At 39.4% G+C, this 24,845-nt stretch overlaps 1 protein-coding gene across 4 annotated transcripts; it reads right to left on the reverse strand.

Moving 5' to 3' along the window:
- Positions 1-762: 762 nt before the first annotated feature.
- On the reverse strand, positions 763-22,197 carry esrp2 (epithelial splicing regulatory protein 2). 4 transcript variants are annotated; one of them, XM_008405473.2, is made up of 17 exons: positions 22,088-22,197; positions 21,760-21,912; positions 21,160-21,288; positions 14,425-14,538; positions 14,088-14,202; positions 13,816-13,911; positions 13,466-13,520; positions 12,883-12,993; positions 12,051-12,183; positions 11,752-11,794; positions 9,637-9,938; positions 7,773-8,006; positions 7,426-7,624; positions 5,291-5,495; positions 4,984-5,197; positions 3,974-4,073; positions 763-2,140 (listed from the first exon to the last, which is right to left on the reverse strand). In XM_008405473.2, the coding sequence occupies exons 2-16, from the start codon at positions 21,889-21,891 to the stop codon at positions 3,987-3,989; spliced, it is 2,169 nt and encodes a 722-aa protein (XP_008403695.1). In that variant the 5' UTR covers positions 21,892-21,912; positions 22,088-22,197; the 3' UTR covers positions 763-2,140; positions 3,974-3,986. The 4 variants fall into 4 exon arrangements, with proteins under 4 accessions (XP_008403695.1, XP_017159277.1, XP_008403697.1 ...); XM_017303788.1 differs by lacking the exon at positions 22,088-22,197 and adding an exon at positions 22,046-22,064; XM_008405475.2 differs by lacking the exons at positions 3,974-4,073; positions 22,088-22,197 and having other exon boundaries at positions 21,760-22,081.
- Between the last annotated feature and the right edge of the window lie 2,648 nt (positions 22,198-24,845).

Here is a 24,845-nt window from a genome sequence, read left to right on the forward strand (position 1 = left end):
ACTCGAGTAATTTCTACATTACTTATTTGCTTGAGTAAAAATGTTAGTGTTCTTCTCTACCCGCCTCAGCTTAAAACCAACTAATGCAAATCCGATGTACAACTTTTTAATTCTTGCTCGACAGAAAAAACTTGTCTGAACAAAATTTATAGATTTCTGAAAACTTTCTCAGAAAAGTGGAATATTGCCCGACACCAAAACAAGTTTATAACACAAATATTTTATCATGGGAAAGATAAAATATCTTGGCAGTTGTCCAGCAGTCGTTTCAACACGTAGTCAGAAAGTGTCATTGCTAGAAGCTGGTTGTTCAGAGTGCTTAATCCCAGCAAATTAATGTAAAGTTGAGTGGAGGGAGAAAATGTAGGTATAACTGCACAAACAACAAATACCAATATGTCAGAAAAGGAGGAAAACACAAGCTGACAAACACGAGGACATAACYTTCACGTTCCTTGTCTAAAAATCGTTCCTGAACCAGATTCTTCCAGGTAAGAATGAGAAGCATCTTACCTGGATAAAAAACATAAAGGCATTTAAGTACTTTTTTTTTTCAGGTTAAATCAAATTTTTGAAATCAAGGTCCTAGAATGCAAGTTGCRCTCACTGATTTCTCAAACCCAAAGTTGGCACCTGGACAGCCACATACCTGTAAAGTTTACAACGCTTCCTTTTGCTGGACAAGCTTTATGAAGATGCTGAAATCATTTTCCAGCAGGACTTTGAATAGTGCAGTGTCTCCAATACAGTAAATGACCGATACATGTTTATTTGTTGATATTTTTATTGTTTACATTTTATACATAGACCTAAATTCATACATCCTCACATCACAACAAAACAAATATTTCATCTGCCACCAGAGGCTCCTATGCCTAATGTGGGCCAGTATTGCACTCTGGGTTATGTAGGCTTGGTAAAGGGAAAAAAAACAGAATTCAGTAGGCCTCTCACAGGAAGGAAGAAAAAAAAAAACAGGCTCCTGCAGTTTTACACAGCTCTCTGGTTATTCACAGGAACTGAATCAGGGTGCAGACTGGCTATTTTAGTCTGAAAACAAAAACCAAAGCAGCAGCTGCTACAGGTCAATCAATATGCAAGACTGCAGGAAAAAGAAAACCAAGTCATTTTGACATTTAATAAAGTTTCAGCTTTTGTAAATAAGTATCAGTGAAACTAGAATTAATTTATTGTCAAAATGTTTAAGATGTGTAGCGTAGCGTCTCTGCGAGTGGAGCAACCCGRAAACATCTGTAGTGCTTAGAAAATACTTAAAGGTGGAGACATGCTGGTGGTCACAAAATAAATGCTTAAAAAAAAAGTCACAGGTTAATTCATACACTGACACAGATGTGCCACACARTAGTATAAACTAATATTCCCTGAAGCTTAAAGTCACTTACTAGCTACAATTTAAATCATGACAGGTTTAGGATGCTGATTGACTGTTTCAGAAGTATAAAGTAGTCCGTATGGCTTAGACGTTTTCATCATCATAACTAAGCTGCTGGAGAATATTTAGCCTCCACGCATTTCTTTTTGCAGCCAACAAAAATGTTCATAAACACAAAACTAAATCTGAAAGTGGTTAAAGCGTTGCAGTTCAGAAATATAAAGACAAACGTGTATAAATGTATATACAGCCTCAAGCATTTCAGGAGACRGGTCTGTACAGTTTCAAAGAATACATTTATCTCCAAGTTTGGCTTTGCAGAGTGGCTGTCTGCTCTGTCCAGGCTTCACGCTATTCCTTCCCCACCAGCAGGAGCAAAGTCACAAAGTCCAGCGTCGGGCTGCTTCGTCTGTGGAAGGCCCGGCTGCAGCAGCAGCTTCAGGAGTGTGAGGGCCGGCGGAGAGGTGTGTGTGTGTGTGGTCAAAATACAGGTCATACAGAGAGAGGGAAGAGTTCGGCAGGTTCCCTGTATAGAGTTTGGAGGCGTTTCTATTGGAAAGGGGAGGAAAGATGGAGAGCTGGTGGTCAGTTACAGAAAACCAAGTGGATCTGCTGGCCGTAGAAGGGGTGGCCTGAGCGCTCGGCTACGGCGCGCCGGGCGGTGTCCTCGTTGGGGAAGGTGATCAAGGCCTCGCCGCTGCACTGACCGCTGAAGTTATACAAGATAAGTACGGCGTCTGGTTGGAGCTGCAGGAGGAGAGAAAGAAAGAACGAAAAAAGAAAAAGATTCAGTGAGTTTCTTCAGTTTCACGGAAGTGAAGGGAAAACCACCAGAGGGCGCCCACAGTGAAGCTAAGGAGGAATCATCAAACCAGTCCAGTTACAAAAGCAGAAAGATTAAAGAGCAGAGGATGAAAACGGAGGACATGCTGTTCTCACACACCTGAAACCAACGAGACCGGCAGAGATGACGCACACAGAAAGCAGCTGTTAGTTCACATGCACTGATGTCTGTCACCGAGATCAAGTTCAAACAACAAAAATACACAACAGGTCATTTTTACAAAATGTTTAAAAAAATTAAATAAAAATAAAGCAGTAAAATCCAAGAGGACGGGCAGTAAAAGGGAAGCATCAGACATTCAACATAAATAGTCAACATCCGTGCTCCTGAGTAAGAAAAGGCTCGAGTGAAATATCGTGTTTTTTCACTTCTTTGAACTGAAATCTGGGGCTTTAGCTTAATAAAACCSTGAAACTTCTGTCAATATGTGAAGCTAAAAGACGGCAGGACCCCAATTCAATTAAAAATAATGTGTCGACTTCAAATCTGTACTTCACGKCTGATAAGCCTTTCAAACATTTAGCAACTTACTAAATCAGGTGGTTGAATCCATCTGTGATCGAAGCTTTACAAAGAATTATTCAACCATTCAAACACCTGAACATGTACACTATTTTTGTGACGCAGCTGTGACTAAGGGGATGTGGGTATAAAAAACAAAAAAAAAATACAAAGTGAGAATAAAATAGCTAGAAAATGGAATTGATATTTTACATTTAGAAACGTGGCAGGAATTGAATCTGGTTCAAACCAGGACTGAGGCTCCTTACTGGCTGACCGGTCATGATTTGATTAGATCTCTGTCTCTAATAGAGATGTGTTGGTAACAAAGGAGGAAGTTAAAATGAAATGACTAATTGTTAATTAAGAAATTCTGAGGTTTGATCATTGAAACCAAGTCAGTGTTCATGCAAATCAGGCAAAGAGCCAAGGATGAAAATGGAATTAAAACATTTATTAACGGGGCACAAAGCAGAGCCCCTAGGCATTTAGAAAGCATGCAGAACTGMAGATCATTGAACAGGTTAGATGTATAAAGGGAATTGCAAAAGTATTCAGAACCTCATTTATTTGTACATTTCGTCACGTCAGTCACAAACTTCAATGTATTTTTTTTTAATAACCTTACCCTAAGGAGTGTATAATTGTGATATCTAAAATTTAATACCCACGTTGCTTTGCAAAAATATTTTTTCAAATGTCTGGAATATGAACCGACAAACTTTCCTCTTCCTGCTAAAGACGACCAACCTCTGAGCATGATGAGGACTAAAGGTCGGCTCTGCAAAGCCGTATGCGGAGAAGAAAACAATAAATCCAGTAAATCCRACGCCTTCAAACAAAACTGACCCTGATCTGGTATTGAATTTATATTGCAGCTAAATACTGTTCCAGTCACTTCTTGAAATGTTTTACAAACTTCATGATCTTCTAASGCAACTATAGGCAATTGCACTATAAAAGAAATGATAAAAATCAAAAGGGAAGACGAYTCACAGTTTCACTCGTGGACGGTTTATTTTCGTGCCACGTTACAAGCAAATGCTGCTTCGTGTCAGTTTATCACATTAAATGTGCATAAGAAAAACATTAAAGTTTGTGGCTCAAACTTGATTTGCAGGTGTATGAACACTTTTGCAAAGTTCTGCAGATTAAATGGCGATTAGTGGTCATGCGCCAGGATTGTCTGAGCGGAGGAAGCGCCCCGTCTGCGGCTGCCCCGCTGCTCCTCTTACCTTGGGGTGAGCCCTAAAGGCAGAGCCATTCTTTGGGCTGAATCAGACTCCTGGCCTGTTCGTTCATCTGAACCAAGCCGCTGTACTCGTCAGGGCCGTACTACAGATACAGTACAACCATGGACACACGGTCAGGCTGGAGGGGCCTCAACATTGGGTTAGGCATCACAATGCACATTTTTACACTCACACAAAAAAGATAGAGAAAGATGACAAAAAAAAAAAAACAAGTCAAAATAAAACCACACTGAAACAAAAGAGAAATTCACCAAATACTGGTCACATTTAAAAACAGATAAGAGTGCTGAAAGTCTGAGGATCTCTACAAAGAGACAGTTTTCTTTCTCAGGACCTGTGTGTGAGACATGATAATGGAGCCAGAAAACACACACATATCACCTACAGAATCTAGAAACCAATGAATTCATTAAACAGTGACAGCTTTAAAAAAAAGAAAACACACACACACACACACACACACACACACACACACACAGCATACCTACATTTCTCCAAATGCAACTTAAAATGGCTTATTTGTTGGTGTGAATGAACGAAAGAAAGACCAGCAGCAGAGCAAAGATATCTGCCCCAATAAAAACACAGCAGCACCAGAACCTCAAACCCACCGCTTTCCTACGTGAAGACACCTGCCATGATTCATACCTGCATCAGTGGACTCCACCTAATTCAGGCTGGCAGCAATAAGTATTGCAGCAAAGAGGAGCGGGAGAGCACAAGTGAACACATGGAACTTAATTAAACAGGGCAGTTTGCAAAACTCCACTGCATGTTGCTGCAAAGTGTGTGAAAAGTTCAGTATTTGGGGAAATAAAAATCACTTCTTTTTTTTGTGGTGCAGCAGAACTGGGATGCAAAATACATCGTCAACCAAATAAACTAATCAGTCGTCTTTTTTTTTTCCAGGTTCTAAAACGGCAGGATTCAGATTTAAAATAAAAAGCATGAATCTTAAAACGAGGTTTTTCCATTTATGCCTTTGTTCTCACCTGATATCCCTGGAAGAAGCTGAGGATGTCTTTGACTCCGGTGTTGTACGGCAGACCCTGCATCCTGACCAGGGCGCCCGGCTGCGGCAGGACGGAGGAGGCGGCGGCCGGGTGGGCCGGAGCCGCAACCGGGTGGGCCTGAGCTGCCACCGCAGCCGCCATGGCGCCCGGTGGAGCCGCAAAGTAGCCGACGGTGGAGGGAGAAACCGGGGGGCTGGAGGGAGAACAGAGGCGTCAGATAAACAGGGCGTTTCTTACTTAATGTGCTTCGTTTACATACGCTTTGTTTTTTTTGTTGTTTTTTTACCTGGGGTAGTAAGCAGTGTAGTTCATGTTCATGTTCATATAGAGATGCGGCTGAGGGGGGTAGTAGGCCAGAGCATGAGCAGGGCTGTGCACGGCGGTCTGAGGGCCCCGGGGGGCCGCCAGCAGGGGGGGCTGGTACAGGGCCGCTTCAGAGAGGATGGCAGGCGAAGTGGGGAAAGCAGCGTACGCTGTAGGAGGAGACAGACCTACAGGAGGACGGACATGGACAGGACAGCTTAGAGACAACCCCGCAGAGCAGCATCCAGAACATGGATCACAACAGCACAGTTTGTGAAAACGCTGCTTCACCAGAGACAGAGTCAGGAGAGTCTCTGCTTGGACAGGGAGAGAAAAGCTTCGGTTATGTTTTCCAAAGTCCTCGTGAAATTAGAGTAACCATTTGCATTTGGGATATAAAGATTGTCTGAGTCTTTATATCCCAAAAAACCTTATTCTTCAAATTTAACATCAATAATTCATTTTGCTCCGAGTCGGATTTAAAGTGACCTCACTGGTATTTAAAAGTCAAAGTATTTCTGCTCTTCGTTTGTCTTTACTAGAGCAGAATGCTTGTAAAGCATGCAGACAATCCTCTTTACATGCAGTCAGGTGGAACCACACCCAAGTTTCACCACTTTACCGATTGTTTGAGGTCACAAAAAGAGAACTCTGCCGCTGCCCTTCATCTTTACTGCATCTTTTTGTGCAAACTGATGTTTGAAAAGATCTGAAACATGAGGACAGCACCAAGATTAACAACTAGGACAGCTAGCTTAGAGTTTGAATTTCTTGTTCCTGCTTCAAAAACAGATTTTTTTTTTCATCGTCTCTTAGTGCAGAGACGTTTCTAATGATGCCCATGACTATAAAAAAGGAAGTTCAACAAGTTGCGGTAAGTTTCAAAATCTTTGACACTGTATGTCAATGGTAATTTCACAAATATGGGTTTTGCTTCAGAGACATTTGTTCCGTATTCACTATAAATTCGACGAATGCTGGAACTTCACATCCGTGCAAGACTGTATTTACAACACTAACAGCGTCCTTTAAGCTCTTATACTTGCAATATAAACAGAGAAGTGAAGGTATTGACACATTTACAAAACAGCCTCCGTTTGCTTGAGGCTGTGGGCAGATCACTGACCCTGTGAAGGCCGAAGCAATTCTAGGTACGCCAAGATAAAATCTGCTTTAAAAGAAAAATGACTTAAATTCCAATTGAAAGTAATACTATATAAAGACAGAAGAGCTAAACCTCTTTTAAACAGCTTTAAATTGTAGCCTATTATCAAGAAACATGCAAAAGAAAATTTGTCGTTTTGGTTTCCAATCTAATCTTGATATGAGTCACAACCGAGCAAAGTACAGCTAGCTGCTTTCTGCTTCATCAAAATCACATTATTGTTGAAGCAGTAAACAAGTTTCTACCAGCAGGCTGTAGTGATGTGATGCACCCTTTTGTATTTGTCTGCAAAACACCATCAAAACAGTCAAACTCCAGGAACACAACAGGAAGTGTGAGGTCACGTCAACTTGGGATTTTTATGTTTTTGTATCTGAATTACTGAGGTCATCATCGCTCCCATAAATAAAAGCTGTAAAAACACCAGTCGGTGTCGTATTAATCTATATAATGCGTTTCATTTGTGAGCCGAGTTACTGAAATACATGAACTTTTCATCAATATTCTAATTTATTGAATAAGACTATGGTTGGTGAGGACAGCCAGAGCTCTCAAACTTTTAGCTGCCTCTTTCATCCAGGCAGGGAGAAGGAAATGACAGAAGTGAAATTGGAGACACGTTAAGTCTTAAAAGATCCTTTCTGACAAAGTAAACATGCAAAACGTTTCACTTAAAACCTTCATTTGACAGAGAGATTGTTACTTTTTTAAGTAAACTTTAATTAAATCTAATACAACTTGGTGCATATTTCGAATTAGAAAATAAACTAACTCAATGAGAATTAACAAGGAATCATTTCAATATGTGCGTGATATTGGAATCGGAATAGGTGAATTCTCATCAATTCCTTTCACTAGGAATTTCAGATAATCAATAAAATACTGCAGTTTGCAAAGGGGAAAAAACAAAAAAGATGTTTGATTGTAAAACATAAAGTTGGGGAGGAACTCACAGGGAAGTTTGCAGGGTGGAGGAGAGAGGCCGCTGCGGTTCAGCGTTCCTCCCATCAGAACAATGCTCATCTCCTCTGTGGAGCACTGGAAGACCTCAACATACCGGTCCTTCATTGTCTTTTTGTGGCACTTCTGGGCCACCAAGAACGCCTTATCAGGTGACTTCATTTGGATGAAGGCGTCGCCAGAAGGTCGACCCTGTAAAGGAGAAAATCACCAAAACCGTCAGAACAACGCAGAAGGCAGAGAGATAAACCAGATTTATTTAGTTATTTTTTTTAAAAAGCACTCGACTTTGTGATACCACAACTTTAAAAGTTTTTCATGTGCGTCACAGAACTCTGACCTGCTGGTTAAGGACCATGTGGACTCCGTGAGTCTTGATGTCAACCGTATGGTCACCCATGAACTCCAGGATGTCCTCGATGCCGGCAGTGTACGGCAGCCCACGGAGCCGCACGCAGTCGCGCGTGCTGCTGGCCGTCGGCAGGAAGGGAGGCGTGGAGAGGACTGGAAGCGGTACGATGGGTGACGGAGGCAGCGTGGAGATCAGCGGTGTGGACATGTAGCGATTCAGAACCTGGCAAACACAAGATCATTCAAAAATAACCCGTCAGTGAGAAGAAAATAACGTCTTAACTACAGAATTAAGTCAGACAAACACTCCAATTAATGAGATTAACAAGGTAGCACTTTTTTTTTTTTTTTAAACACAAGAAATTGGCATGTTTTGGGATGTTTTGTCACTTCTCTCTGTTCCCATGACATCAACTGAGGAAGCAGCTGCTGAGCACTGGTTTCACATAGACTCCACCAGCTGAAGCCATCGACAACGAGCATGTTTGAATATAAAAACAGAAGAAAACATGAAAGTTTCACTTCATGATTCTCCCATTATTAGCAAGGCTGACCCTACTTTCCGCAGCTACGCAGTAAAACGCTATTATTAGAAACCAAGTTAACCGAAAACAATTCTTCCATTTGAAGGGCAGTCTAATCTACAATGTGGCCACCAACAGCAGCCAGATTGAACCTCAAACAAATTTATAGTCTCCTCAAAGAACCTCAAAAATATTCTTGATGGATTCCTTAGATTAGTGATTTTCCCCTCACAGACGGCACCCTGAACCTTAAAGTGCATGAATGTTATGACCCTAAAGTATTACGTGCAAAATGAAGCACATGACTGCGAGTACCAGCCTATAAATCTCTTATGCATGACCTCTGTTGTGCTGAAAAATGAAACAAATTCGGCATAAATGAGCCTGTTAGTGGTTAAATACATTCAAAGGTTCCAAGATGCCTTGATGTGTTAAAAAACAAAACTGCAATTGATGCACCACGAAAGGGAACATGCATAAAGTTCAAAATGTTGCCATTCATTTTCTTCTTGCCACATTTCCATATTCAGTTACAGTATCTGTGTGTGAACAAAGTAATGCACACAGATAAGATCATAAGATAGCAAATGGCGAGTCTTTATTTAAATACGTTTAGGAGGCTCCCTACCTAACATTAACTTAAGATCCTCTTCTTGCCTTTACACAGGAGGTCTGACTGTACAAAATAAAAGATGCATGAAAACGTGGATTTTGCATCCATTTGCATTTGCTGGTGTTTTAAGGGATGAGTCTGACTTTTCCTCATGTCTAGTTAATCTCACATCGATTCAGATGTACAAAGAGAATTATATCAATGTCATTATACCCATGCAGTACGTTTCAGTACAAAATCCATACAAGGCTGTAAGTGAGACCTCAGGCATCCAGGAGACTTTGAATGCCTCGTTTTGTTTTTATTTCCAGAACATTCAGTATGAAACAACTATGGTTTCTTGACTGGTTTTTCTCCCAAGAGGCCAACATCCCAGGGTTTTTTTGTCTACCATTTCTGGACTGTATTTACACAGCAGGCTCTAAAACGAGTCTGTTTACATGGAGTAAACCCCCTTGTGCTGAGTGGCAGATCTTCCTTCTGTGTTGATCTAGGAACAGATTTCCTCCCTGCATAACAGCAGAAGGTGAATGAAATCCCTGCCATCCCACCACGACGCTCCACTTTTAGTTCAGGATCAATCAAGGTAACATTCCAAGTGTGTTGATAATGAGGAAATATCATAGCATGGCGCAAAGCTCAAAAAAGTAGATTTTTACATGACACTGCCCATTTAAAAGTGTACATTTCACAAACCCACACACAAAAAATCCTACCTGTTGCACCTCGGCTGCAGTGCTCCGAAACAACTCGATATACCGCTTCCCCAGAATCTGTTTGTGCTTCTTCAGAGCGTTCTGAGCGTATTCCTCGCAGGAGAAAAGCACGAAGGCATCACCGGTGGGCCGTCCGTCGGGGTACTTGACAAATAGGAGTCCCTCTGCGCCGTCCGTGACGGGACTCTCAGGACCGAGGAAGGACAGCACTTCCTGTGTCGTCGCCGTGAACGGCAACCCGCGCATTCGTATGATCACCTGGTTCTCTTTAGACAGGAACTGGGCCACCTCATTGGACGTCCCTAAAGTAGCAGAGAAGATGCATGAATTATAGTGCTGATACTTATTAAAAATGTACTTTATGTTAATGTTGCCAATTTGCTTCGACAGGCACAACACTAAGTGACCTACTAGGGTTCAACTTATCTTTTACAGCAAAATGTATATGCCGTTTGGGTTTTTTTTTTAAAAATGAACTCCAATATAAATGTAGTATGAAGGAAAAATATAAAACCCCAACATGTTTGTCATAAATATACATAATTAAATACATTTTTGAATTGAGAACAACAATAAAAAGTTGCTAATGAGGTTTTGTATGCCATTATTTCTCTTTTGTTTAGTCTATGTTTAGCTTTTATAATATTTTTTTAGTTTTTTTTTATCTCTACAAGTTAACAGAAATTTAATTCGACTTTATTATGTACTTTGAAAGCACTATAAAACAACTTTCACGATGATTATAACTATTGTAGATCTTTACCTCCTACAAAGTATATTTTTCCTTTAACCAACAACAACAAAAAAATCCCCATTCTTCACAGCAAAGGCCAATCTGAGATTCCACTGAGAGTAACAAACAAATTAACAACAACAGACGTAAGCCTCTTGCTGCACGGACCCATTCAGCACACACTGGTACCATAATGAAACTGTTTTCCCCGTTTTGTTAAACATAATGTTCTTCGATATACTTTTAGTGGCGTTGTGAACTCTGTAGCAAAATTAAATGTCACCATCTAGTGCAATAGCAAACCAGTGGTTAAGATGTAAAGTGGTGTTTAGTTACAAGGAAACTGGCAGCTGTCCATAAAAGCGTGCAGCAAGCTGAACCACACTGCTTTACTCACTGACCCTCATCAGAAAGTCATTCACATTTGGGTGGCAATTTATTTCCTTTAAGTCATGTTCCTCTTTACTTTGATTCAGTGGAATCGTAAGTCGCACTACGAGCTGGAGTATTGTTAAACAAGATCTACACAACAAGAATCAAACTTTAAATCATCGCTTAGTAGCACAAAAGGCTTGTACACTCTGATGTGACAAACCTATGATTCAACTTAAAGGTATTTCAGAAATCCTCTAACCAATAACATAAATTATTTACTTTTCAAATTCTAAAAAAAAAAAAAGTTAGGAAATATTAAGGACCATATGTTGTTCTCTCATGTTTACAGCTTTCACTCAGCTTAAAAAAAGGTATCCACGTTGTCTGATTTATTTGCTTAAAGTCTTGTGTATGGTCAATCTGTATTGATCCTTACTCATCCGGGTAAAGTCCAGGTCCTGACTAGCAGCCACTGTAAGCTATCTGCTGCTGAGAGCTAGTGTGTCTGTTATCTCTGTCATGTATAATCGTTGGCCGCTGTTCAATGGTCAAGAGRCCCCAGGTTCTGCTTTTGTCTTTTCACACCCTGTTTGCAACAACAGAGAGTCTGTCCTTTCACCGTATGCCCACCCTCTCTGCCTCTCGGGAGTCAAACTAGAGGCTGAATAGGTGAGCCGCTCAGAGCCCAGAATGACATTTCTCTGCAACTGGCCTCAGAGGGGTTGGTGATAGTGGGTGTGGGGGTGCACCGCTCACAAAGTGCCTTTTATTAGATGGAGAGCGGCTGCCGGAGAATCACTGGATTGAAGCAAAAAAACAGGTAATCGGAGAAAGAGCTCATGCGCGCTAAAGAGCTGCAACTTTACACACACGTGTGCTTGGGGGGGGGGGGATAGGAAAGTATGAGAAACCACAAAATAAACTCTTACATAAACAAAACAGGTTTGACCAAATTTTTATGAAAATATGTGAAATGAAAGGAATTTAAGAAAAATCTGAAATCTGACCTCCAGCAATCTTGAGAAATTCCTCTCCCGTCGCTTTGTAGACCTGAACAATTTTTAAAAAAGAAAAAAAAGACAAAAACAATATATTCATAAACTGTAAGTGCTAAGTCACATGACTCTGATAAATAACAGTAAAACAACTGCTGGGGTATTTGAACTTATTCAGGGTTTTCACTGAATCTCTGCATTTCTGATTTACAGATTCAAACCGAAGATACGGGATCAATGCTCAGTTGAATAGATATTAAACAAGTAGCTGGTAACTAAAAGCTAAAGAAGCGTAAGTTAGCAGGACTAACTTCAATGTATCTGCTGCCCATGTGATGTTTGTGGCGCTCCAGAGCCAGGTCTCGGTGCTCTGCGTTGATGAAGCGAACCAAGGCTTCCCCGTTCCTCCGGCCCTGAGCGTTCAGACAGAGGGCCACGCCGCCCCTGAAACACACAAAACTCTCAACAAACAAAAACCAAAAGGATTCTAAACTTTCATTTTTTGCAGAGAACAGAACTTCAACATCTTTGTCATCATTGGGGATTTTGTAATTTCCACATATTAACCAATAAACATGTTTTTAGTTCAACATTGATCGATTTACTCTTCTACAAAGCTTCTACAAAGCTAAAGCTACTCTGGATCAATCACCCTCAGTAAGTTAGAACATTTAATTGTTAAAGGTAATAACGCTTTTCTGTAAAATCTAACAGACTCTCTTTAGATGTAGTTTACCATCTGACATAAGTTTTTCCTATTTTTTTTCCCAAAGCTGCCAGGCACACATCTCTGAATGATGACATCACAGAAACGATAAGGCAACTGATCAAAGTGCTTTTGGCATTTCCACTGGCATTTTTCTGCATTTCTACTTCAAAGGGTGTTTACAGCTGCCAATAAACACCTGATAGTGGATTTCTATTTTGCAGTGAAAAACTGCTTTGTTGTTATTATCATAATATTTTTAAAAAAATACACCACTGGATCATTGAATCATTGAAATATATTTTTTGTGGAAGCTCTTACAAATATAAACCCATCAGCTCCTCTTTTGTCACCATTCCAGTTTTAGTTACATGAATTTAAATAATGTATTTGCTGTAACAGAGGTGTAAGAAAAAAAGCAGAGAAGTTGAACATACTTGGCAATATTTAGGCCCTTAAAGAAACGAGCGATATCCTGGTCTGAGGACTGCCATGGAAGGCCCCTGGCTCTGATCACCGTCTCGCTGTCCACTGACTCCGTCTTACTGCTGCAGGAAAAAAAAAAAAAAAAGACATTTGAGAAACTTGAGCAACACAACTAAGAGCTGATATTCTTGGTGCTTTTGCACATGACTGAGATTTCTCCCCAGTCTTGTTCAGTTTGAACTAATTGCCCACAGACGGCAGAAACAGGGCCCTCTCCCAGTAAGTGCCGAACACAGTAACGCTCTTTTGGTTAAATGTCAGAGGGTTGAAGTGATAGCTCCTGGCTGCCCGAGAAGAGCAGGATCTACTGCTTAGCTACTGAATATCCAGCTAAGCACTTGATGGCAAAGTTGGACTGCTCTAATGACACACTTGTGTTTTCCTTGTTGCTGTAATTAATGCTCTCGGACCAAGGTTTGAGATTTGAACACGATTGGGGAGTTTGGAGGCGAGGGGTTGCTGGTGTTTAAGCAACGGTGCACTTGAAAAATGTGAAATATATGCATAACTGAGAAACGCAAAAGGTTTACTTACCATGTGCCAGAGTCAAACTTGGAATTCACAGTTTCAGCACAGCAGAATTTGTGATCTAGTGGGGAAAATATATATATTTTAATACACAAAACAAGCTGAGAATAAGGTCCTATTTGGCTGAGAATAAGACATAAAGTSTAAAGCTGAGAATAAGACAAAGTCTTGAAAGCACACATTGGGTTATAGTTTGAATTATCTCTGTATAGTAACACATCTAACATCTTTCTTCAGTTCATTCCGTCATAAGCTGGGTTATTCTTTTACAGATAATGCTCCAGCCAGCTATTTTAAGGATCTAATATTACTGCATTGTGGACTTATTCTGTGTACCAACACTGGTAGTTACTTACTGTATGGCTCATCCAGGATGCAGAGCGTCAGCTGCACCATGCTGTTCGCCTCCCTCACACCTATCATTTGCTCTGACACCGCAGGGAGACCAACATCTGTGCCTGCTGTTAAGGCCGTCACCTTCAGCTGGTTTTAAAATCAAGTTCTTTTGCTCCAGGTGTTRCACTTTTATCTTTAAGTTAACAGTGAACATTTCAAACAGTGTGATATTTTTGTCCTGTATGCCGTTTTTTGTTTTAACCCCCAAAATGGAAAAGAGAACAAAGGATACAATCCAACATGGAGGAGAGTGTGAGCTTCGGCACAGAGCTGGCATTCGGGCAGCATTTGAGAAACTCTTTCCGCAGGTCCACAAATGAAAAGAAACACTCCGGCAGTACAAGATTCTGGACAGAAAATAAAAAGTTAAAAGAAGAATAACCAAAGACATGTAATCAGCACTTACTTCAAGCAGAACCATAAACCATTTTCTAAATATATGACTTTATAGGATTAAAACCCCTTAACCCTCACCCTCAATACAATGGAGGTTAAGGGATTAAAATAATGTCCATTTTCAATAAACACACACAAAAATAAGACCTAGACAGATTTTCTTCTAGCTTTACCTTTTTGGAGGCTTCTGGATGGAGGGCCTGTCGAATGACGTGAGGACCGTTCACCAAGAGTGTGTACGAACTTCTGCCGAGGCATTTTACTTCTGATGACACAGACTGCTGAATCTACATGGGAAAACATGGAAAGGACAAACAAGTGTGGGTTACTTTCTATTAATTACGTGGGAAACCATTAATTAACGTGCTTAGCTGAAACACCAAAATATATTAAATAAATATTTWAAAAAAAGAGGTGTCCCACTTTCTTAACACAGATTTGCAGTAAATGTTTCAGATTTTTTCAAATCTGGCAAGAGTTTAAACCAAACAGGGAAATTGGAATTTAAAATGCACAAAAATGAATGTGTTTACTTGCTTGTTATTTGATTTTTTTTTTTTTTTTGTCTCCGTCTCTCATCAGGAAAGAGACATGTCTAACAAGTTTCAGTGTTTGCAGCGAGAGAGGAGGGAGGAAGCAGAGGGAAGGAATGATCGCACCACTAATCATCAGGATCACAGATTCTCTTTACACAACCTTCAGCCGTTGTCATGAGGGGAAAAAAACAAAAGCAAGTCTAACCGGCTCTGATGGCGACAGCAACCAGGCCTGAATACCAGCACACAATCATGTTTATTTATAACACAGAGCTGCGTCAGTCTGTTGTCAAGTCTGTAAGAGAGAGGTCAAATCTTCAGTAGACAAAAGTTTTTACTTTATGTAGTTCTTGGGTTCATCAAAAGTGACGACTCAAATCAATCCTGCTCGTCTTACTAAAATGTGCTTGTAATCATTTTAGAGACTTGGGATTTCAGAGAGTCTACATCACTGATTCATAGACAAATATCAGGAACAAAGGTCATGGCATCGTCTTMTAAAATCTCTCTGGAGTTTCATGCTTTATGACTGAACAAGCTGAAGATCAGCTACTGCACTTGTTGGGCGATTTGTGTCCAACACAGTCCCGTGTGAAGAAGCATTTCGACCATCTGGATGTGGAACCACCTCCAAATTCAGCAACTGACTGGTTCACACGGCCCCTGGCGATCTATGACAGGTTTTTAGGCAGTGGGAGAGTATTAGAGGTCTGTGTTGGGGCATGCTTCATAACATGTCTGATTAAAACCCCTTGACAGCTTCAAGTACYGACTAACAAGACCAAAACAGGCTGTAGGGTTAAAACGACTGGACAGAAACACTTAAAAAGCAGACAAGGTGAGACTGCTTGTCTACTTACAGTGACCCCTTTAAACATTTGGCATGGTGGAAGGTTTTCATGGTATGCCAAGGTTTAAAAAAAACAAAAGTTATACTTTCAAAAGCCTTAAAATTTCCCCTGAAAGTGCCAGGTTGCAGTTTTCTACAGGTGCGTAGAACATAAAGTAGTGCAATGCTCCCCCTGCCCCTACTTGTTTCTACACACTGCAGGTCTGCTGGTTAAAAGAGGGTCCCCTCAATGCTCCCTTGTTAAATTTCAGCTGTTTGGAGATATTTCCAGTCAAGAAAAACTCTCAGTGTGGAGACTAAAATATTGACAAATATCACTCTTAATGAAGCAACAGCCTCTTTAAAACTAGACCTGGAAAGCCGCAAGCAGAATTTCTGTTCGRCTTATATGTAGTTTTTAAACTTGTCTCATTGTTTAAAAAGCTCAACAGGGAACAATGTACATTTGTAAAGTATTTAGCACTTTAAAACTACTATTAAATTCAGCAGGTGTTCAGGTCAGAAGTATTCTTAAGCTCATGCATAAAATCTAAATAAATTTATAGATAAAATCTTTAGAGTTGATATAATGGGGGTCATAATTAAAATATGCAAATGTTATCAAGATGACATATATTTGATGTTACAACAAAGACACTGTAACCAGTGGCCAGAATTAGATAAATACCAAAATTGGTAAAATACCAAAGCATCAGGATCAATGTGAAATAGACTTGCTGTGAACGTTTTTATTGGTCTCCCAATAAAATGGAAGATAAGCAGTTCAAACAGAAAGACTAACTGCATGCTATTTGCGAAGCATAGACAACAACAAAACACATTTATATAAGTTCAACCCAACTCTTTTAATTTCCTTGATCTCTGTTTAGATAAAATGTTAAGATGATGATGTCACAAAAGGTAATTTGTCCTCGTATACAAGGTCAAACGTTCATCTTAATTTCTGAGGTTTTTATTGTCCAAACAGTAAACACAAAGGAAAAAAAAAATCACCAAGCAAACCATGAGACGGAAGTTTCTTGGATTAACTAAGCTGCACATTTTAAGTTTGGCAAAGCTGAACGATTTCTTATTTGCAGTGATAACAAGCGTGAGCTCCGCTCATACCTGAGCATACAGCCCCGCCTCAGACCATTACTAAAGCCGGATTACTGAGAGAGAAGCAAATGCTAAAGAAAAGGTGGCGACACACCCTCCACTCTTCTCTTCAACTTTAACAAAGAACACAAAGTAAATATGCTCAACATCATACAAATCCCTCACTGATAACCAGTGCAAACCAAACCAATAAACTGACCACATAACTCATTTCACTGTCTCAAAACTTTAACTGCATGCCATTGATTGTACATTGAATATGAAAAAGTCTTGTTTAAGTCAAAAATCCAACACTCCCTTCTACAAAAATGCACCAACAGTTAAACAGAATAGYGCAATCCCTCTCTGAAGGGCGATTCCAAATATGAGGGGGAGGAAGTGGCCTTTGCACATGGTTCTATCAGAGTTTACTCTCCACTGAGGCTGGACTGCTTGCATGCAGAGGTGAGGTAAGATGGAGGTGGATGGAAAAAAAAAAACTCCGATAAGAGAAGCAGGGAGTGTCCTGACAATCCATGTGGGCAACTGTTTAAACACACACTTGCACCAGAGAAGCTACTTACACAAAGACKGCTCGAGACTGGGTCAAAATCATAGCAGAAATGTGTTGCCTATAATCATCTCATAAATAATTGATTTAGAAACAGGAGATAAGTATGAAAAATCCAGTCAGTCAATATGCATGTTGCTGTCAAATGTCCTGAAATCATGAATTTAATTTGCACTCTACATGTAAAAGGCAGTGTTGTTTTGGTATCAGAAATCTTTTCAACACAGAATCTCTTCCAACTACCTGCTATATACCGTGCCATAATACCAGCGAAAAAAAAAAAAGACATACTTAGCCAACGTCATCTGTGATTAAGATCCGAAACAGTTGAATCTGAAGTGAGCTCTGAAACTCAACGTTTCACAACAATGTCTGCAAAATCTAAGATAATGTGCAATCTGCACGCTGCAACATGTTGACGTCTGACTGAAAACCCAGCCTGTCAAGTCAGCAACGGTTCAGCTCAGTTTAGTTTTTTGTTTGCAGCAACTAAAAAAAAAASTTGGCTTGTCTCTGCTCAGAGTAGACAACAAAAGCTGAAGTCTTTCAGCTGGAAATAAAGCTAATTGAATCAAAAGATGTCGCAATGACATTTTAGATAAATATATGATCCTTGTTGAGTCATCAGTGGTGTGATCAGCAGGAAGACCTGAATCAAACAGATACAGAATTATAAGATCATCCTCATTTATGCATCAAAGCATATGTCCCTGCCCTTTATCCGTTTGACATTCRACATTAAAACATTTCGTCARCATATATGYCGTTTTATGCGGYTGGGAGTTTAAAATGCATTAATTTGAGCCAATCAAGTGGAAAATTTCAATCTTTGCTTTTTTACTTAAAGTGAAATATTGTGTGCTAACTTGGGTTAGCAAAAACCCAAATGATCAGTCACACCAGTCTTCACTACATTAATAAATYGTTCACCTAACAGATGCCCTTGGGCCTGTGACTACACACCTCAATATAAAAAGCCCGCTAAAAGTGAGGAAATAGCTTTTTATATTAATGAACATGTAGACAAATGAAACCATATTCAAAACATCTGCTCCAGATCTCTATGCAGAACTTTCAAATACCAGGAAAAACTGTCATTTTCTTCCCTTCCTTAAATAAACAAAGTAATCTCAGAATGACCTACAGGGAAGGAAAGTAGCCAGTCACACACAGGTATGAAAAGGACACACTGAGTGCTTGGGTTAATATTTGAAGGTTCAGCACACAGTCTCACCCAAATGAGATAAAGCCTTACTCAGTCTGTAATCATGACATAATTTCACCCACTTTGATAAAAAAACAAAAAGCTTTGTCTTTTATAAATTGCATCAGCAGTAAAACTGAGGAAAAATGGATTKGCCAAAGCTGATTTAGTAGAGCATAGACATAATAATAGGTCTATTAAGAGTGACAAATATCTGCTTAGTCCAAACAAGCAATCCTAACGTTTAGCAACATTTCCAATTATATAAAGACACGCCCCTAACAGAGATGGCCACAAAAGCAAAAACATTTCTTGCAAGAAAGACTTAATGAAGTGCTGCAGGAATAGATTTGCACACTTCACACCCACTGTGGTAATAAGTTTGCAACCCTAAAGAGGAATCAGGACTTGGGTGCTGACACGCCCTGTTATAAGGCAGAGTTGCTGAAGCAGCAAGTCGTTTTAAAAACTGGGCTCCGTTAGGAAACGTCCGACAATATTGGGTCATTTGAATCTTCTTTTAAAAACAGGTCAGTTTAAGCCTACAATTGACAGACTACCAATTTCATTGTGAAATCAGTATTTTATAAAACATTAAAGCATGGCCTTTTTATTTGAGCTTTTTCCAGTCCAACCGTGGTGCAGTTGCAGAAACAGCAGCCTAAACTAGGTAAGTCAATACAACAAACAAACAAGTAATAGCAAGGTGCCCCTCATGTCCTGCAGCCTAAAACTGAGGTGCAGTCCCAGGTAAACACGCTGCCTTCCAGATGTCTGCTGTGTGCATTAGACCAAGGCAAGACCAGACCTGTGACTCCAACTCATCTCCTCACACCCCAGGCTCTGCCCATCCCTCCTGAGCTTCAAGCTGTCAGCGCAGTTTAACTGTCATGGCCAATGACATCTCACGCAGGTGGAGGACCATTTTTCTGAGAGTCAATGCTAGAAAGCTGACACTCCTTACATTAGCTTACAGCTTAGTACCCAAGTCAGGCTTGTTCTGTCACATCTTGCTCTGGGCAAAATATGTCAGAAGAACGTTTTGGGTTTATTAACCGGCAGACTTTCTCATGCTCTCATAGGCCGTTTGAAAAGTTGCTGCGGTTTTCCTTTTGAATAGTGTTGGGCGGGTTACTGGTATGAAGGGTTTAAATCATTACGACTTAAAAGCAGCAACATTTTCTCAAAATGCAAAAAAAACCGCTGGAGTGACTGGAGTGTTACCTGGGCATCTGTATTTAATAAAAAACTGTTGAATCTTGTTATATGTTTTTGCTTTAAATTATTTTGTAATTGCTGTAATATGATGAGGTACTAAAAACAATAATTACCAAAGAATATAATAGAAAGTACCGGTGAGCTTTTGCCACCATTTGGGTTCTAATCACTTCATCGATGGTTATTATACAACTGGCTCCATTGTCCCCTCAAAAACGTTTTATTAATGCTGTTGCGGGTTGGATTGTCAGGAATTTCAGTTGACAAAATAAGACAAAACTGACCAAATGAAACAAACCCAGAATATCGTTCCTTTTCCTCCCATTCCTGTAAGTAATGTATCTGAGGGAGGCCAGAGTGAATTTGACTGATTTCCTGACATGATTTATACATCAGAGATCAGCTCAGAGATCATTATCTGGCAAATTTCAAATGAGTCAACTGGGCCAAAGGGGAAGCATGAAAATAACAGGATATAATGTATAGTTTTCAAATATAATTACATTAAACTAAGACAATTAACATTGTTATTACCCATGTCCATAATTTGTGAAAATGAAGCAATTCTTTAGATAGATAGGTGTAGTAGACCCAGACTCTGACAAGGTTTATGTCCCATGTATTAACTTAATATCCCAACATTTACCAAAGGACTTCAGGTTAGTTGCACCGGACATGGCCAAAACATAAAATATTGTTGCCCATTTTTACATTTTTTCAGGTATATCACCTCAGTTTTAGTCTAACAGGTATCACTAAAGTGCTTCAATGTAATGGTAAGGAAAACACATTATTTGGAAAAACTGTTACAACTGGCTTTGCTCTGACCAACTTGGCTTCAGCGAAGTTAAAGCAGGAGAAATCAGGGTTTTCATTTTTTCCTTCTACATTCAGTTAAGTTTCCACAAAAACAGTCCAACAAGAACAAATAGCTGTGTTTGATTTGTTTCTTATACACTTGTAAGTAAATGCCAAGTTTTCAGCAATGTCAACAAAACAGTTGGGATTCACCCTTTAGCTGGAATCTAATCCTGATCCTATTCATTTAAAAGCCTCATTTTGGCATGACAATAAGCTGAGGTTCCTGTCAATAATTTCTGACATAAATAAAATTAATTCTTTGAGTTCTGTCTTCCAATCTCCATCTCTCCCCTCGACCAGAGCCAATATACAGCTTTGTAATGGAGCTGACAATTAGTTGTCAAGTGCCAAGAAAATGCACTGTGATGTTAACCTGGACCACTCCCAACAGGAGGAATGGGTGATACTGCTTTAGGTTCCACACCATTACCGTCTGTGTTTTTTGAGACCATAAATATTTCCAAACTGGCACATTTGTTCTACCTGTAGCCCTGTTGGAAGCATAATAGGGACCAGTTGACTGACAAAACACAGCAAAGAATGGGACAGAGTCGTAATCATAATAATTTTAATGTAACCTGTTTGACTCACCTGTTCCAGAACTTTGTCCAGGGGCTCAGCATCAACAATGTCCTCCAATGTCAACCCAGTCTCTTCTTTGCACTGATCTGTCAGCTCCAAAGTGTCTGGCTTGACAAAACATTTATGAAGCTTCCCAACCTGTGACAGGAGTTTAAGGGTTTCATGGAGCAGAACAGAGCGTGGATGGAGACATAAAACAGCAGCAAAAAGCCAAATTGTGGCAAAAGCCCATCACATCATACAGGAAGTGAACTCTTTTCAAAAAAGGTCAAACAATTGACAATGTAGTTGCAGACGCAGTTAATTGTCAATTAAGTCGAGAAGCTTACATGCTAAACCAAAAAGGTGTGTTTTCTCCATTACGTGAAATTCCACCTTTGACAAGTAGGAAACAAAAAATTGGTCACCTGTTAAAAGGTGAGCTTGTAGCGTTAGCATTATGGGAGCCCCAGAGAGCACTGCAGGCGGTAACAGAAAGCACACCGTGTTGATTTAAAATGACAAACTGTTCAACTACAAAGTGGACACTGCGCCACAAACACTCTGAGCTACACACACAAGAAACCATACAACTGACGAACGAGGTGAGGGGGTCAGAAAGGTCCGTACCTTTTTCTCATGTAGATCCACAATTTGCCACACCAAGAGAATTATTTCCCTCTCATCCGAACCCAGTTTACCCCCATTTGCACCAGCTGTTGCCCCAAAGAACACCACCAGAGTATCACTGTGCGAAGCCATCAGGGACCACAAGGGTAAAAACTACAATTAGAGCAAAGATTAAAATAAAAAATAACACGAGGGTTCACCTTTTCCAAGTGATAAGGAGAGCGAACAAAAGGGCTGGAAAGTCAATTGAGATAAACGCAGAAAGAAAGAAGAGTGGGGAGATTACTTTCAGAGGAGCCACGGAAGAGTTTGCGGTGAGAGACTCTACCTGTTGCTGTACTTGAGCGTGTACTATCCAGAGATACTGGTTTAACTGGTAAAGAAGGGTGGAAATCCGTGTTTCCTTCACACGAACTCCATAACAAGCCCTGAAGGTTTTTTTTTCCTCCACTCCTAGTTTTTTTTCGAGTTACCTGTGTGGCTCTGCCTCTGAACGAAGAGAGAGGCCTCGCCTATTGGCTGGATTACAAAGGTGAGGGCGGGACCTCATGATGAATACTGGAATATCATTGGATGGCTACTTCCTGTTAAGGAAGTAGGTATAGCACAAAGGCTCATCCATGAAGCCTTCCGATGTTCAACACTGATAGAGAAGGCAAAGTGCAGGTAAATGAGGAACATACTCTAACCTACTCCATAAGGCCGCTTTTGAATATTGTTAAAGTTTATWCGTGTGTAGATAATTTGCATTAAACAAAAATATACAAAATACTACCCTGAATAAAACTTAATCTGAAAAAAAGTATTTCAGAATTTCAATATAAAGACACAAAAAGTGATGTATTTAGTGACAAACATGTATTAGAGTATTTTGACTGTGTTAGTTTTTATTATTACTTCTTACAGTAAATAAAACTCAAATTTATGTTTTTCCAGAGATTCTAAATAAAATATAAGTGCAATAAAGAAATTATTTTTAATACAGTAATATAATTTTATATCATTGTATAAAATTACCTTCATGTACTGAACACCATATGTACTCAAAATGCACTCTGTGCTCTTTATGAATTACTCCGTCAATGATGTGTCACATGGAGGTCATACCTGCAGCACTATTGATGGCTCAGGYTGAATTGTATTGAATTGATTTTATTTCAATAGGACAATTCATATTAATGAATGTACAATATTGCCATCAATACACCAGATTCAGCAATTGCTAATTTCCATCAGTAGTCTCATTGCTTTAATAGAGGCCTTCAGCTTGTCTTCATTGTTCAGTCATCTTTCTCAAGACAAGCTCAGTATTGTAAAGTTTATTTATTTGTAATTTAACCTCCAAACTATAACAATCTCAGTGACCTAAAAGGTTCCTGCAAGTTAACTGGAGTTTTCTGGTTCTCTACATGTTGTTGATGCTGACATCAYTTCTCCCTCTCTTCTTTTCCTTTATGTCATTTAAATCCCTGGTCTCAGAAATTATTTTTTGTGTTTCATCCTGTGTGTGTGGAATCATAATTTCTAGTCAAACCAGTCTGATCACCTGAGGCACACATAGGGAGGCTGCCAAGCTGACCGCCCATGTTAGATAATATTTACTGTCATGCAGTCACAAAGTGAGCAAGCTCAAGCCCTGATTGTGATACAAGGTGACAAGTATAGTCTTTGGTTCAGTAGGTGCAATTGACAGGAATGATAAATTAAGGCCAAGTAGTAGCTATATAATGCAAATAAATGTAGTCTATATCTTATATGTCTTTGTCCTGATTTTGTTATATATGCACTTCATGCTGCTTCACATTTTAAGAAAATACCCTATATTCCTTTTTCTTTTCCCTTCTTTTTATGAATGCCCTATACTGTATGTGTTCCTCATCTTTTGGCTCTGTGTGATTTCATGTTTCTCACACTYCTTAACTTGCTGGGATTTTCCATTGATATAGTCAAAAATATCTTCACTCATCAATAATTAGTGTGTAAAGAATTTAGGTGCATATTTTACATTTTACCAACATTTCAAGACCAAAATCATACATGTTAATAAATTGAGTATGTGCATGGTTGTTTGTCGTATGTTCAGAATGTAGGATTGAAGACTTATTTTATATGATGTATGTGACTACATTTTCATTTTTAAGTCATGTGTTAAATCTTATGTTTATAAAATTAGTAGAAAAAGTAAAAGAATTATGGTTTATTCTACAGCAGCTGATCCTGACCTGCAGGGATCTTCTTTGCTGTGTAGGTGTGGTTGATAGAGCTTAAATGTACTTAGCCTTGTTTTSCTGCATGAATAAAAAAACAGAAAATAATTCTTCTACATTTTAACCTGGACGTGGGAAGAACAAGCAATTTGTGTTCAGCAGGTCTCAGTGATTTAAATATATCTATAGAGTTAAAAGATCACTGAGGTACTGAGATTAAGCMRTTGTAAAATGTAAAGTTTTAAAGCAAAATGTTGTTTTTTTGTATGTTCTGTGTAGCTTTAGCCTGGATTCTTCAGGTCATTGACTTGCTGGAAAATAAATGTTCTCTGTTTCTTTAGTTCTCTGGTWGATTGAATCTAATTGTCCTCCAGGATTTTCCTATATTTGGTTGCGTTCATTTTACCTTTAACCTTTACAAGCCCTCTAGGGCAGTGGTTCTTAACCTTTTTTGAGGTACCGAACCCACCAGTTTCATTTGCGCATTCACAGAAACCTTCTGTAGTGATAAATAATATATGATTTGTTTCCCCCTAAAATTCAAGACATAGAAGTTGAATTGTATTGAATTGGTGACCCAACTAGAGTCTAGTTGGGTCACCCCAACATCACTAAGTCTTCTTAAAAGGTAGAGTCTCTGAGAACAGTTCTTCAAAATATAGTCAGTGTTTTCAGCAAAGTTGAGCTGACTGTCCAGGATCAACCCAAGGTATTTAAAATTTGCCACAGTTTCAACAGGTTGGCCATAGAGAGAAACTGGAACCACTTTATGGTCTTGTTTAGATCATTTAATTAGTTCTACATTCTTAAGAGAATGAAAAATTAATAATAAATAATAAAGACTTTGCGGTATTCTGATTTAGTAATGTAATTATATTA

Source organism: Poecilia reticulata, linkage group LG3, assembly GCF_000633615.1.
Source record: "Poecilia reticulata strain Guanapo linkage group LG3, Guppy_female_1.0+MT, whole genome shotgun sequence".
NCBI lineage: Eukaryota > Metazoa > Chordata > Actinopteri > Cyprinodontiformes > Poeciliidae > Poecilia > Poecilia reticulata.

Coding starts and splice junctions, on each gene's coding strand:
- esrp2 (XM_008405475.2), bottom strand. CDS start 21,891: ATGGCTTCGCACAGTGATACTCTGGTGGTGTTCTTTGGGGCAACAGCT. Junction 12,184..12,882: donor AAGGGCCTAAATATTGCCAA/GTATGTTCAACT, acceptor TGTGTGTTTCAG/GGGCGGCGTGGCCCTCTGTC. Junction 7,625..7,772: donor ACATGGTCCTTAACCAGCAG/GTCAGAGTTCTG, acceptor TCTCCTTTACAG/GGTCGACCTTCTGGCGACGC.